General features: G+C 47.6%; 1 protein-coding gene across 5 annotated transcripts in view; it reads right to left on the bottom strand.

The window, feature by feature from the left end:
* Positions 1 to 14171, bottom strand: part of Kcnip3 (potassium voltage-gated channel interacting protein 3) — a 77755-nt gene that overhangs the window by 34404 nt on the left and 29180 nt on the right. The window contains exon 1 of one of the 5 annotated variants that reach the window (XM_033761697.1): positions 8402 to 8495. The exons of the other annotated variants lie outside the window; for them this stretch is intronic. Coding sequence (XP_033617588.1) covers positions 8402 to 8480 — 79 coding nt within the window. The 5' untranslated portion in view covers positions 8481 to 8495. Of the gene's footprint in view, positions 1 to 8401; positions 8496 to 14171 lie in introns of those variants that run through there. 5 annotated transcript variants of the gene reach the window in all.

Below are 14171 nucleotides of genomic sequence, written 5' to 3'. Positions count from 1 at the left end.
AAGAGAACACTAAAAAAAAAAAAAAAAAAAAAAAAAAAAAAAAAAAAAAAAAAGAAGTTGGTATCCAAAGTTCTCCAGTTCTGGTAACCTGAGTGCGCCCCAGGCTTTAGAGGCTAGCGCAGGCGGACTGTGGCACGAATATCTACGAAACTGAGTGCAAGTCCTAACTTTGCCGCGTGACCTTGGCCGAGTCACGGGCTTGCAATCATCTTCCTGGTAAAGGACGGACCTGCCATTCTGGCTGCGGGAAATTGCTAAGCGGCTGCAGAGTGCTAGGCGCGGGCAGGGAAAGGGCGTGCTAATTAGTTTGTGGTTGGCTTCCTTCCGGCCGGGGACCTGGGTAGAGCCGTGGAAACTGCAGGCCAGGAGAGAGGAGGAGGAAGGACGGGGCGTGGTAGGGCGGAGTCCCGAAGCCGCCGGGCTCTGGAGGGCGGGAGCCGAAAACTCTCTGCTGCCTCTCAGCGGCGCTGCGCACCGCATTGTCCTCGCAGGACTAGGAGTTAAAAGGTTGGGAAGCATCCGGAATTTCGAACGCCAAGTCTTCCCTGCTGATTTAATGGAGGGAGGACTTCAACGCCGCTCCGGATCTGTTCGTGGGAGCCGTTTTGAACCTATGGCCTGAATAACTGCAGCTGCCGTTTACCGAGCCGGATACCCACTCGGCCGAGCATTCAACAAACGCGGAGCACATGCTTGGTCCCAGGCACAAAGCTGGTTGGTGCCCAGGAGAGATGGAGGGCCACCGCGTGTGGCTGATGGACTCTGCTGCAGGGTGCACATCTGGCCCAGCTTTTGGGTGTACCCAGCGGGCGCCTTCTTCCACCATTTAACAGCTGAGGAAACCCAGAGAGCGAATTAGCCAAGGGGGCTAGTATAACCCAGGCTGGGAACCACGGAACTGTCCCTGCGGACGCTGACACTGACACTGACGTGGAAAGGAGGTCTACAGCCCAACCTCACTATTTCACAGTCTGGTTAAGGGTCTGAGTCTGGGTGATGTTTTTAAAGTCTATACATGCACAGCTTTTACTTCCAGTTAACCATGGAGTATCCACTGACCAAAGGAAGAGGTCTAAGCAGAGAGACTTAAGGATCTCAGAGGGTAACAATGCCCTGGGAATACTTGCTTTGCTAGAATATTTAAAAGCCTGGGAAGATTAAAGGGTCTGCTTCAATAGCCTGAGGGTCCAGTAGTACATAACCTCACCAAGCCTCAGTTTCCCCATCCATAAAATGGGGGTGATAATCGACTTCCTCAGGAATTTGTCAAAGATTGAATGAGACAGGGCTGGCATGTGGAAGAGGTCTGGAGGCCTGTCATGATGGACTTTCAGAGCTCTGCTGTGCAGGGTGACAGGTGTGCCTGAGCATGCAAAGGAAGCTATCTCAAGGGACCTTTTGAGGCTGGCACCCACCCCATTCCCATGCCTCAGTTTCCTTCGTACCCCTGAGCGTCTTCCTGTTTCCCAGTGAAAACCTCAATGGCTGCCCATGAACACTGAGCTATAAACAAGACATCGATCCCCAGGCAGTGTAAAATATTAACGATGCCTAAGTGGGTACCAGCCGAGAGCAGAATGTCCACAAGGTATGAGTAGCCTGGGCCATGGGCCTAATGGATGGGAAGCAACTCCGCCACTTGTTCCTCACTTGGGGCCTGTCAGCTCTGAGGCCAACCCAGGTCCACTGAGGCTGGGCTGATGGTCCTGTCACCTCCCCTCCCCAGGAGCTTGAGAAGGGAGCTGGTGGGCAAGCCCTCTGTGTCCCCGCTAGCCAGCAAGTGCCATGCTAAGCCCCCACTCCCCAGCTGACTTCTATCTGCCTTGGCAAGCATTCACCCTTCCCCAACAGCACCCAAGTGCATGCATGCTGTAGTGAGCTGGGAGTGGTGGCCGTCATCATTTTGGGGGAAGGGTCAGGCTAGGGGCCCACATACAAAGAAGCTCTGCTGGGTAGGGTGATAAAAGATGCTTCCAAGGTGGGGACAAGATGAAGGGCAATGTGGAGGTGATCAGAGAAGGCCAGGGGTACCCTCCTTTGAAGACCTCAGTGTGTTGGCATCCCTGCATCCTGGTCTAGTTTAGGAAGTTGTCAAAGCCACTTTGAGCCAGGCAGCAGGCACTCCAAGTGCCCTCACCTGAAGTCATACTCTCCTTTACAAAGCTACCACCCAGCACCACCTCGAGGAAACCTACCCATCTTACACCAGCCCTGCATGGCCGTCCTCAGACTCTCTATGCCTCCACTGACTACATTTGGGCCCTCTCCCTCCTTGTCACCCTGTATTCCTCATATTTCTCAACACAGTTTGGCTGTCAGTCCCCAGAGCTCGGCCCTGTCAATTTGATGGACACTAACTGGTTCCCACCCCAGCTGCTCCTGCCACCAGCTCCCAGAGGACTCCATGAGGTCTTTTGCCTTGAGGTCAAAGGGCTGGATTACATGAGGTTTCCTGGTCTGGTTCCAGCCCCCCTGGGGGTAGAACAGATCTTCTTTGGTTCTATCCCATTCTACTGGGCAAAGCAGACAGCCAACTTATTTATCCCATATTTCAGAGAAATCAGACAAGATTGCCCAGGTCTGGGGTTCCAATGCCCAGGGTTAACGTCTCCAGTCACCTCCCCAGGGGTCCCAAACCCAGCACACCAGAGCTGCCTCCTCTAGTCTCCCGGGCTCTGTGGCACTGGCCCGAACCCTGGCCTTTGCCTGGACCCGCCTGTCCTCATTTCTGCCCAGGCTGCCACCAAGCCCTGGCCCCACACCTGCTCATGCACTCTGCTGCCCTCCACAGCCATGCCAAACCACTTTGCCTCTCTCCTGGGCTCCTGACCTTAGCCTATCATTTGCTACCTCCAGCTGCTGTCCTTGCCTGTCCCTTCTCTGTGCAGCAGCCATGGGACTGTCCATCCTTCCCTACGGAAAGCCTCGGGGCTCTTTGTGGTGGTGACTGCACCCCAATTCCTAGGTAGAGCCCCCTGCACCAGGCAGCCTCAGGGCAGTGATTTGGGGATGGAGCACAGCTGATCAATCCATATCAATTCCTCTTTCGAACTCCAACCACCCTCCGAGGCCACCACGGGGGGGGAGCTCAGTGATAGGCACTGGGTGGACAATGGCATGAGCTGGAGACCTGTAGGGGCTATGTGGCCACCCTGCCCTTGGTGAGGACAGCTAGCCTGGGAATGTAGACCCCTATTGCCCACAGGGAGGAGTAGTGGGGAGAAAGAGACAGAGTGACTCGCGCCTGGATCCCGCTGTGTCTGATGACACCCTAAAGCTCTACCATTCGGTCACATGAGCCAAGACATCCTCCTACTGGTGTTGAAGCTAGTGTGACTTGGGCCGCTGTAATGCATTCCCCATTATTCATAGAAGACCCCCCAAAAAAGGGGGCACAGTATACAAGTTGCTAACTTCTACTGAGCACTTACTACATGCCAGGATTTTTTGTTTTATTTTGTTTTGTTTTAGTACTGAGGCTTGAACCCAGGGCCTTGGTGCTGAGCTACTTCTGAGCTCTTTATTTTTTATTGTGAGATAGGGTCTTGCTAATTTCCCAGGCTGGGCTCCAACTTGCAGGCCAACTGCCTCATCCTCCCAGAGTGCCAGGATGACAGACATGCGCCACCACGCCCGGCCTGTATCAAGTATCTCAACGAAGCTCCAGTTCAATCACAGGACTTGGTAAGAGGAAAACATTGAAGTGCGGAGTGGTTAATGCTTTGCCTAAAGGGATGCAGAGTCAGGGTCAGAACCCAGGCATCCAGCTCGAGGGCCCAGGGGTCCAATTCATTGAGGCTTGGGCCCGCCTTGGCTGTCCCAGCGCTCCAGTCCCTCATGCTCACGTGCCTAGCACCCGCCCACCTCAGGGGCTTTAGTCACAGAGCCAACACCACCTCCGGGAGGTGCTTCCAGACCTTTGCCCCAGTTCTTATCTCCGCGTTGTCCCCTCCGTCCACACTGGGCACCACACGAACTCAGTGTGCACTTGTGTGGCCACTGATGTCCCTGCTCTCCCTGTGCTGTAGTTCTCAAAGGCTTCCCAAAGGGCTGGGTATCATCTGTCCCATAAAAGATTTGTCACAATCAGAGGAACCCCAAGGATCGCTGCCCTGATGTCACCAGCAGGATCAAGGGCTGGGGGTGCAGAGCTGAGCCCCGACTGTACCCCAGACTGTCTTGGCTAGGCTGCAGCATACCACCTCCCTGAGCTGAGCCTTCCTTTCCTCCTTGGAAACAGAATCTCCCTGTAATCCCAGTTGAGGCAGGAGGATTGCTGTGAGTTTGAAACCAGCCTGGACTACATAGTGAGTATAGCGAGTTCCAGGTCAGTCTCAACTACATAGTCAGACCCTGTCTCAAAAAAAAAATAAATCCAAAAAAAGGAAAACAGAGGCTCTGGGTGATTTGGGTGACTTGTCCATCCCACAGCATGCTGTGGGTGTGAAGGTGTCTAAATGGCCCTTGTTCCTGGAGGAACCTCAGAGCCAGAACCACCAAGGAAATGACTCAAAAGGTCCATCTCACTCATGATGTGGCACTGGCCAAGGCTCCCTTCTGATCATACAGACTTGAAGGGGCTGCACAGAGCCCATCTGCACAACCTCTGCCCCAGCCCAGCTTCCTGTGAAGTCCAGGACCTTATGGCTATAGGCAAGGGAAAGTTCCATTCCTTTGGAAACACACTGTATATAGACAGGAAGTGCAGCAACAGGGTGACACCAGGGGGGAGGAGAAACAGACAATCAAGGACCTGAGCTCTTCATCCACCTGCACTGCAGAGCATCCACCATACCACAGCCTGTGCTCCTCTTGATCACAAGACAGATGCCTGAGTCCAGACATCACAGCCCACCATGACAGTGACCAGGGGGAAAGCCCTTGTGTTTGACTGGCTAAAACTTTGATGTATGTGTAAACCAATCACTGGCAGGGAGAAGGAGGCCACTACTCCACCCACTCCTTTCTTTTGCAGTAAGAAGCTTAGCCAGGCAGGTAGCTTCCTGGTGGGAATTCCATTTCCCAAACCCTGGCCCCCCACAAAAGCTGCACAGATCAGTGCCTCCCACTTGCCTGAAGTGCTTACTTGAGCTGTTAAGGAAGAAAAGCAAGCAAAAAAAAAATGTCTTAGGAGATGAGATCAGGTGTGAATTATCAATTTGAAAATAGATGTGGCAAGGGATGCCAAGACACAGATACAAAGGCTTTATCACAGGGCTGGAAAAACAAATTGCTTTTAGACCAAACAGAAAGAATGAGACTGTTGCAAAAATCATTTTTCAAAGATTTCTCAGCCAAACAGTAAGTTGAACAAAGGTGGCCATGAGTGAGTGAGGTTGACCGGTAGAGCAAGGAAGCCAAGAAATACAGCAGGGCTTTCGGATTCAAAGGGACGCGGACTACAGAGTGGAACTGACTGGAAGCAAGGGGAGCAGACGCTGCCCAAATCTCTGAGTGTCTTGTCCTGTGGTAGAAACCGGAAGCCGGGCCTCAGAAGCCTTTGGCTAATCAGGAATTAGCATCACTTGTCTGAGGCCTTCCAACTTGCATTATTGGAAGTCTGGGTCATGTTCCCCAGCACCTACTCAAAATGTGACCAAGCAGGTGATGGACAAGGATGGATGTCCAGGTTGCAAGGCTGGGATCATGGAGGACAGCAGGCATGGTGTCCCAGAGAACAGAACAGAGGTGGTCAAGTGAGCATCTTCATCCTACCGCCAGGGGCCCAAGATTGCAAGTTCATAGGGCTCCTGACTTCAGAGTGGGAGTTGTTTCAATAAGTTTGAGTCATGAGAAGTGCAGGGCATGATCAAAATCTGTTGAGTTCCTGAGTTTTGGTTGGTAAGCAGAGAGAATTCATGAGGGAAAAGAAGCTCAAAAACTTATCTGAACCTGCTCAGTTCCTGAGTCTGGAGAGTGAGAGGCATGAAAAGCTGGAAAAGCAAATTGCTTTGGGACCAAACAGAAAAAATGAGACTGTGACCCTGGCTGTGGTTTCCCATTCCTCCCCAGTCTCCTGAATCAGTCAAGTTTCCCATTGCTGGGACACAATGGCCAACACTCACAATTTAAAAGAGGTTTAAGAGGATTCAGTCTGTGGTCAGAAGGCTCCCAGGCAGAAATGTCAGGGCAGAAAGGAATCATCAGGAAGGAACAAAGCTGTTTAGTCCATAGCAGCTGGGGAACAGCAGGGGAAGAGTGCCAGGGAGTGAGGGACCATCTATAGTACCCAAGATCATGCCTCCATGACCACCCAAACACACCCAGGGCCACAACCTTAACCCAATCCAATGAAGTTGACATATCAGGATCAACATAGGAGAGAAGTATTTTATTACAAGGAAGAAGGATGGCTATGTGTGGATGTGGTTTGTCTCCTCCCATTATTCCTGTGTTGGCAGTGTGGGCCTGAGAGCAATGGTGTTGAATGGTGAGACCTGGTGAAGGTCACTGAGGGCACTGCCTTTGGGAGAGGTTAGGAGATTCTTAAACTCACTGCAACCCCAGTGAGTTCTTACGAGAGTGAGTTGTCATAAGAAGAGCAGGACTGGTGCCTTCCTGTCTCATCATGGGTTCTCTCCCTCTTGCTCCATGACACTGTTGTCTGTGAGGCAAGACACTCAGGGGGCCCCAGAGTCTGTGCCATGCTGTTTGGACATTCAGCCTCCAAACTGAGCCAGAGATACCTCTTTTCTTTTTAAAGTACCCAGCCTTGGTGTTTCATTATGGTAATGGAAAACACAATAACACAGATGTCTGATGCCAACCACCAGTTAGCTATGGAAACCTGTCCTACCTTCTCTGGACACATGGAGCTGGGACCACAGTTCCAAACCCTCCAGAGCCTGGGAGCGTGACAGTGGAGCAAGTGAGTGGAGCAAATGGCGGCTACTCCAGGCGAGGCAGTGACCATCCTGAGCCATGTGACAAAGTAACATAAGTCTAGGAGCTGGCAGAGACCCAAAATGGGAGGTGCCTGGGCCCTGAGTGCCCGTGAGGTATAGAGCTGCCCCAGCCTGAAGCCACAGATGGGAGAATCACCTTCCTTTCCCATAAGCCTAATGCATGTAGGAATGGTCCAAGCAACCAGGCGGGGCTCCTCTGTGGCCAAGAGAAGAAGGGAGACCCCTGACACTGGTACTAAAAGCAGAACTCTCTGTGCCGGATATGGTGGCACACACCTGTAATCCCAGCACTTGAGAAACTGAGGCAGGAAGATGGCTGTGAGTTTGAGACCAGCCCAGGTTATATAGTGAGTTCAAGGCCATAGTAAGACCATGTCTCAAACAAAACAAACAAAACAAAACAGCAACAAAAACAGCGAGCTCTCTGAGAGGGAGGAGGAAGGGAGGTGGGTTGGGGCAGATAAGCATCATGTCTGCTCTGCTGTGCTGATCTTCAGTTGTGCCTGGGCAGAAGGCCCAAGCTTCACCCCTACACCAGGTAAGGAAGCACATCAGATAAAGACAGTCCACTTCCTCCATGAAGGCCTGCCACTGGCCTCAGTGATGTCCTTGCTCTTGGGTCTCCCTGGGGTGGGATTTAGGCAAGTCTCTGCTGCTAGTATTGATGGAACCTTCACTGTGGGGCCTGGCGCGAGTCCCAGGGAAGCGAGCCTCTTGGAACAACATTGCTGACCAGGTCATTAGAAAAGCCCTCAAATTCGTGAATCCCTGCTGTCATTTTGTGAGTCAGATCCCTGTCAGGTACTTTCCAAGGATTACCTGGTTTCACCTTCCAGGAAGTAACACCAGAGACTTCTGGTCACAGAGACTCCATATCTTCTCCCCCTCTTTCTTCCTTACAGAGCCCCAATTCTGTCGGGACCACAGCAAACTCTGCTATTCTCTATGGATGGAGAAGAGGGGATAAATGGAGGTCCTGGATCTCCCAGAGGTAGACACAGCTTTCTGGGCTCTGATGACTCGAGCTGCCAGGCAGAACCTATGAGCTCCTGCCCCTGCATTTCTCGTGCTTGACAACACCGCACCTCTGTCTCCATGTAAGTCATGCCACTTAGGGTTCCTGGTCCATGAAGCTGAAGTCAATATTAAATGCATCCCAAAGTGGAGAGACCGAGGCTTAAGAGTGGTGCCTAAGTGCCCACCACTGGTCAGAGGCAGGGCAGTGGTCTGGGTTCATGGTGAGGGCAGAATCAGGAGAGACGGCAGGTGTGCTAGGGTAGCTGCCTCCCCTCCTCCTCCTGCCCCACCTGCGCTGGTTCCTCGGGGCCCAGGCCTTGCCTTAGGGTGCCTGTTTCTTGCAAGTGACAAATCTCTGGCTGACGTTCCCTACCTCAGATCCAACCCTCATTGCTCCCCTGCAACTACCTTTGCCACCTCTGTGCTTCCCCACCCTGTGCCTGATGACTGGAGTGGGCTTTCTTGGCTCCAGTCCTTACCTGCAGCCCTCGTGGAGCTCCCTGCCTTTCCTCTCCGGCATGCTGCTTGGACAGGAAGTCTGGGGCTTTGGCTCAGCATGGTGGTACATAGCTGTCATCCTGGCACTCTGAGAAGCTGAGACAGGAGGATCACAAGTTTGAGCCCAGCCTGGATAACTTTAATGCATTGGTGAGATCTTGCCTCAAAATAAAAATTAAAATGGCCTGGGGATGTAGCTCAGTGTTGAGCCTTCGGTTCAATCCCCATCATTGAAAAACAAAAGTCTGAAGCCATCAGGAAAGCCCATGGGCAGTGCAGGGTGACACACAAGGGTGACCCAGATGGAGATGGAGGCAGAAGGGCTGCACAGGTGGCCACATCACCAAGGGAAATCCCAGAAGCCGGCAGGCCCAGACAGCCTCAGTGCAGCCCCTAGCGCAAGTGATTTCCCTGCTAGTTTTTCTGATGACAAAGCTGTAGGCAGATTGAGATCATTTTAAACAGTGTAGTGTATTTCCACTTTTTCATTTTCTCATATTTTCCCCTTATTTCCTTTCCCCCACCCTTCCCACTTTCCCTACATCTTTAGCCCTTCACTTCCTATTTCACATTGTCAATTACACCTTTAGGATCTTATGTACTATTATAGTTTTTCACACCAGAGAAACTATTTGGTATTTATGCATGAGTGACTTATTTATTTCACTTAGGAGTATATCCTCAAGGGAAGGGCGGAGGGGGTGAAGGGAGGGCAGGGACAAGGGGAAAAAATGAGAACCAAGACCTGTCATGTAGAGGTACAAGATCCCAATGATGAATGTAACTGTACCGTATACCTAAAATGTACCAATAAAATCAAAGAGAGAGAGAAAAAATGCTTTTGCAGTAGTACATTTGTATGTGATGAGAAATTTTGTTTACAGTGTGTGGATATCTTGTGCAGCATTCTTACCACCATTTCGAGGCTTGAGACAAATAAAACCACCTATTTCAAAAAGGAAAAAAAAAAACAGTGTATGAGATTCCACCTCACCCCACAAAGAATGGCTGCTATCAAGAAATCACACAATAACAAATGTTGGCGGGGTTGTGGGGAGAAAGGAACCCTTCTCTATTGTTGGTGGGAGTGCAGACTAGTGCAACCACTATGGAAGTCAATATGGAGATACCTCAAAGAGCTTGGACTGGAGGTTCCATTTGACCCAGCCATCCCTCTGCTGGGTATCTTTCCAAGAGAACTAAAAGAATCATATCACAGAGAAGTATGTGCACAGTTTGTAATAGCTAAATCCTGGAAACAGCCTATTTGCCCATCCGTTGGAAACTGGATAAAGAAGTTGTGGTCTTTCTATAAAATGGAATATTACTCAGCCATAAATAATGAGAAAATAGATTCATTCATAGGAAAGTGGATACATATTGAAGATATACTCCTAAGTGAAATAAATAAGTCACACATGTGTAAATACCGAATAGTTTCCCTGGTGTAAATAATCTGCAACAATGCATAAGATCCTAATAAGATTACTGACATTTAGAAATGGGAAGAAAGGAGCTAAAGGTGTAGGGAAGGTGGGATGGGTAGGGGAAGAGTAAAAAGGGAAAAGAAAAAAATGTGAGAGAATGAAAAGATGAAAATAAAGTGTTTGTAGATGGGGAGGGGAGGAGGGGGTGAAGGGAGGGCAGAGGTAAGGGGAAAAAATGAGAATCAAGACTTGTCATGTAGAGGTACAAGATCCCAACAATGAATGTAACTGTACTGTATCCCTAAAATGTACCAATAAACTCAATTAAAGCTGAAAAATAAAATAAAATAAAATAAAACAGTGTAGTGCTGCTGTTCATAGTGCAGGCTTGGCAGTCAGACTGCCTGCGTTCAAATCTTGGCCTCTCCACTTCTTAGTCATGTGACTTGGCCAAGCGGCTGGGCCTCAGCATGACTGCAGCTATAGAATGGGAAGACCAACAGCACCTCTGGCTCGGAGTGTGGCGGTGAGATAAATGACTGTGTGGAAAGTACTTTAGGACAATGCTTGGGCTCATTTGAGCTACTCAGTGAGGGCTGTGCCCTTCAGTTATTACCGAGAAAGGATTTCTTGTAGCTCCTAATGGCACATTCAGAGGCCAAGCAGGAACAAAGCTGTGTTTTTCACCATACAAGCTGTGCTCCTCCACATACCTCTGGAATCTAGGGAAAGAAAGTTCCAGCCCTGGTGGAATATCCAGCATCAGACTGATCTTGCTGCTGAAAATAAGTAGGAAATCTGGATAGAATGTGTGAAGCAACTATAGGAGGGTGTGGACAGCAATGATCCAGGTAATGATCCTGGAGAGAGAAAAGGGGTTCACATGAAACGAATCTTACATTCATTTCATCATCACCTCAGTGCACATTGTCCAAATGCTAGGCTTCAAAACCACCTAGTTCTTGTCAGGTGTGGAGATGAATACATGTAAACCTAGCCCTCAGGAAGCTGAGGCAGGAAGACCACTGTGAGTTCAAGGCCAGCTTCGGCTATACAATGAGTTCAAGGGCAGCCTGAACTGCGTAGCAAGACTCTGTCATAAAACAATAAAAACAAACACAAAAAATTAGAAAAACCCCTCTAGCACTAATGATCATACCAGATAAAAGAAAAGGAAGTCAGAGTTCAGAACAACTGTGGTGGCTATAATTTCAGGGGACGGTGGCTTGCAAAGCAGGGCGCGACAATGTTATGGTCTGGATCTTAAATGTCACTGAAGGCCTGTATGCAAAAGGCTTGGTTACCAGCCTTTGTTGCTATAGAGAGTTGGCACTATAGCGGGCCTCAAGGAAGGACGGGAGGTCCCTGGGGTATGGTTTGGAAGCAGATATTGGGATCCTGGCCCCTCCTTTTCCTCTCTCTTTGCTTCCTGGCTGTCTTGAGGTCAGCAAGACTCCTCCACCAAGATAAGCTGCTGTACCACAGGCTCAAAAGCAATAGGGCTTTTGTGACCATGGACTGAAACTTCCAAAACTATGAGCCAAAATAAGCCTTTCCTCTTATTAAGTAGCCTTAGGTGTTCTGTTACAGTTTTTTAAAAAGCTGACTAACACAGTCTCTCAATGCACTCAACCCTGACATCATAGGTCACTTGTGGAAGGAGCTGCTGACACCATCTACCACATGAGTCTGACCAAGCGCTCAGCAAAACATTACAAAACGGGCCGGGGATTTAGCTCAGTGGGCTGCTGCCTGCCTTGCGCTTTCAAGGACCCAAGTTTGATCACCGGTATCAAAACAAAACATTACAAAGCATGCCAAAACCAAGAAAGTTCCAATACAGCAGAGTCAGTAAAGGAGAAAGTGAGGAACAAGAGGGACATGAGACAAACAGAAAACAAGTAGCAAGATAACAGACATAAATCCAAGTGTATCAATAATCACATTAAACATGACTGAAAGCGAACAGGAGAAAAATACAAGGAAGATGGGGGACAAAGTAAAAAGTCTAACAGACTTGTGATTGGAATACCAGAAGAAAAGGACAGAGAGAAAAGGATAGAATTATAATTTGAAGAATTAGAATTTGGAGCTGGATGTGTGGTGCAAACCTGCAATCCCAGCACTCACGAGGCTGAGGCAGGAGGATCTCTGTGAATTTGAGACCAGCCTGGGCTACATAGTGAGTTCCAGGGCAGTCTGAACTACACAGTGAGACCCTGTCTCAAAAAAAAAAAAAAAGAATTAGAATTTGGAGAAGTTGTGATAATATTTTCCAGAACAGATAAAAGATAGAAAATAGATTCAATAAACTCAACAAATCCCAGTCAGAATAAACACAAAGCCAACCACAACTGGGCATTGCATCACCATACTGTTGGAATCAAGTGATATAGGGAAAACCTTTAAAAGCATCCAGAGGAAAAAAGAAACATTACATTCAGGGAAATAACATATAAATGACAGCAAACTTTGCTGAAAAAAAGCCCATAAACCAGACTACAGTGTATTACTATTTTTTCTAAGTGCTCCAAGAAAAATGAATGGCCAACCTAGACTCAACCAGCAAAATGTCTTTCAAAAATGAAAGTTGATTATATTAACAAAGTCAAGGACAAAAACCATATGATCCTCTCAATAGATGCAGAAAAAGCATTTGATAAAATTCAACACCCATTCATGATAAAAACCCTGCAAAAAATTGGAATAGATGGTCTATCCCTCAATTTAATAAAGGCTATTTATGAAAAACCATCAGCCAACATCATATTGAATGGCCAAAAACTGAAAACCTTCATGTTAAAATCAGGAACAAGACAAGGATGCCCACTATCGCCACTTCTCTTCAATATAGTTCTGGAAACATTAGCCACAGCAATTAGACAAGAGAAAGAAATTAAAGCAATAAAGATAGGAAAGGAAGAAGTTAAACTATCATTATTTGCTGATGATATGATACTCTACATTGAAGATCCAAAAAACTCCACCAAAAAACTTCTAGACTTAATTGACAGATTCAGTAAAGTATCTGGATACAAGGTGAATACCCCAAAATCAATAGCCTTTCTATACACAAATAACAGACAGACAGAAAGAGAAATAAGGGAAAAAATTCCTTTTACAATAGCATCCAAAGAAATGAAGTATCTAGGAATCAATCTAACAAAAGAAACAAAAGATCTCTACACTGAAAACTACAGCACTCTGAAAAAAGAAATCGAAGAGGATATAAAAAAATGGAAAGATATCCCCTGCTCCTGGGTAGGAAGAATCAACATAGTGAAAATGGCCATACTACCGAAACTGCTATATACATTCAATGCAATGCCAATTGAAATTCCAACACTATATTTCACAGAACTAGAAAAAAGAATCCAAAAATTCATTTGGAACCACAAGAGACCTAGAATAGCAAAAGCCATTATAGGCAACAGTCACATGGCACCAGGTGTAACAATTCCCAATTTGAAACTATACTACAAAGCCACTGTGATAAAATCAGCATGGTACTGGCAAAGAAATAGGCCTGAGGATCAATGGAACAGACTGGAAGACACAAAAACAAATGCAAATGTACTCAGCTACCTCATCTTCGACAAAGGAGCTCACCATCCTCAGTGGAGGAAAGATAGCCTCTTTAATAAATGGTGTTGGAAAAACTGGATATCAACCTGTCACAGATTAAAATTAGACCCTTATCTTTCGCCATGCACTAAATTAAAATCCAAATGGATTAAAGATCTAAATATTAAAACAGAAACATTAAACTTGCTGGAAAGTAAGTTAGGCAGAACTCTGGAAGACATTGGTATAGGAAAAGACTTTATGAACAAATCCTCAGTAGCACGGGAACTAGCAGAAAGAATCAACAACTGGGATCTCATCTTACTAAAAAGCTTCTGTACTTCAAAAGAAACCATTAGCAGAACTAAGAGACAATCTACAATGTGGGAAAAAATTTTTACCAGCTGTACCTCAGACAAAGGACTATTATCAAGGATATATAAAGAACTCAAAACAATCAGTCCCCCCAAATATAAAGACCCGATCCAAAAATGGGCATCTGAAATGAACAGACATTTCTCATACAAAGAAGTGAAAGCAGCAAGAAAATATATGAAAAAATGTTCCACATCACTGGTCATTCGAGAGATGCAGATGAAAACAACACTAAGATTCCACCTCACCCCACAAAGAATGGCTGCTATCAAGAAATCACACAATAACAAATGTTGGCGGGGTTGTGGGGAGAAAGGAACCCTCCTCCATTGTTGGTGGGAGTGCAGACTAGTGCAACCACTATGGAAATCAATATGGAGATACC

Source organism: Fukomys damarensis, unplaced genomic scaffold (genome assembly GCF_012274545.1).
Source record: "Fukomys damarensis isolate Sample0158 unplaced genomic scaffold, DMR_v1.0_HiC HiC_scaffold_9, whole genome shotgun sequence".
NCBI lineage: Eukaryota > Metazoa > Chordata > Mammalia > Rodentia > Bathyergidae > Fukomys > Fukomys damarensis.
The sequence above is the reverse complement of the archived record's forward strand: the minus strand, read 5'-3'. Positions and strand labels throughout refer to the sequence as shown.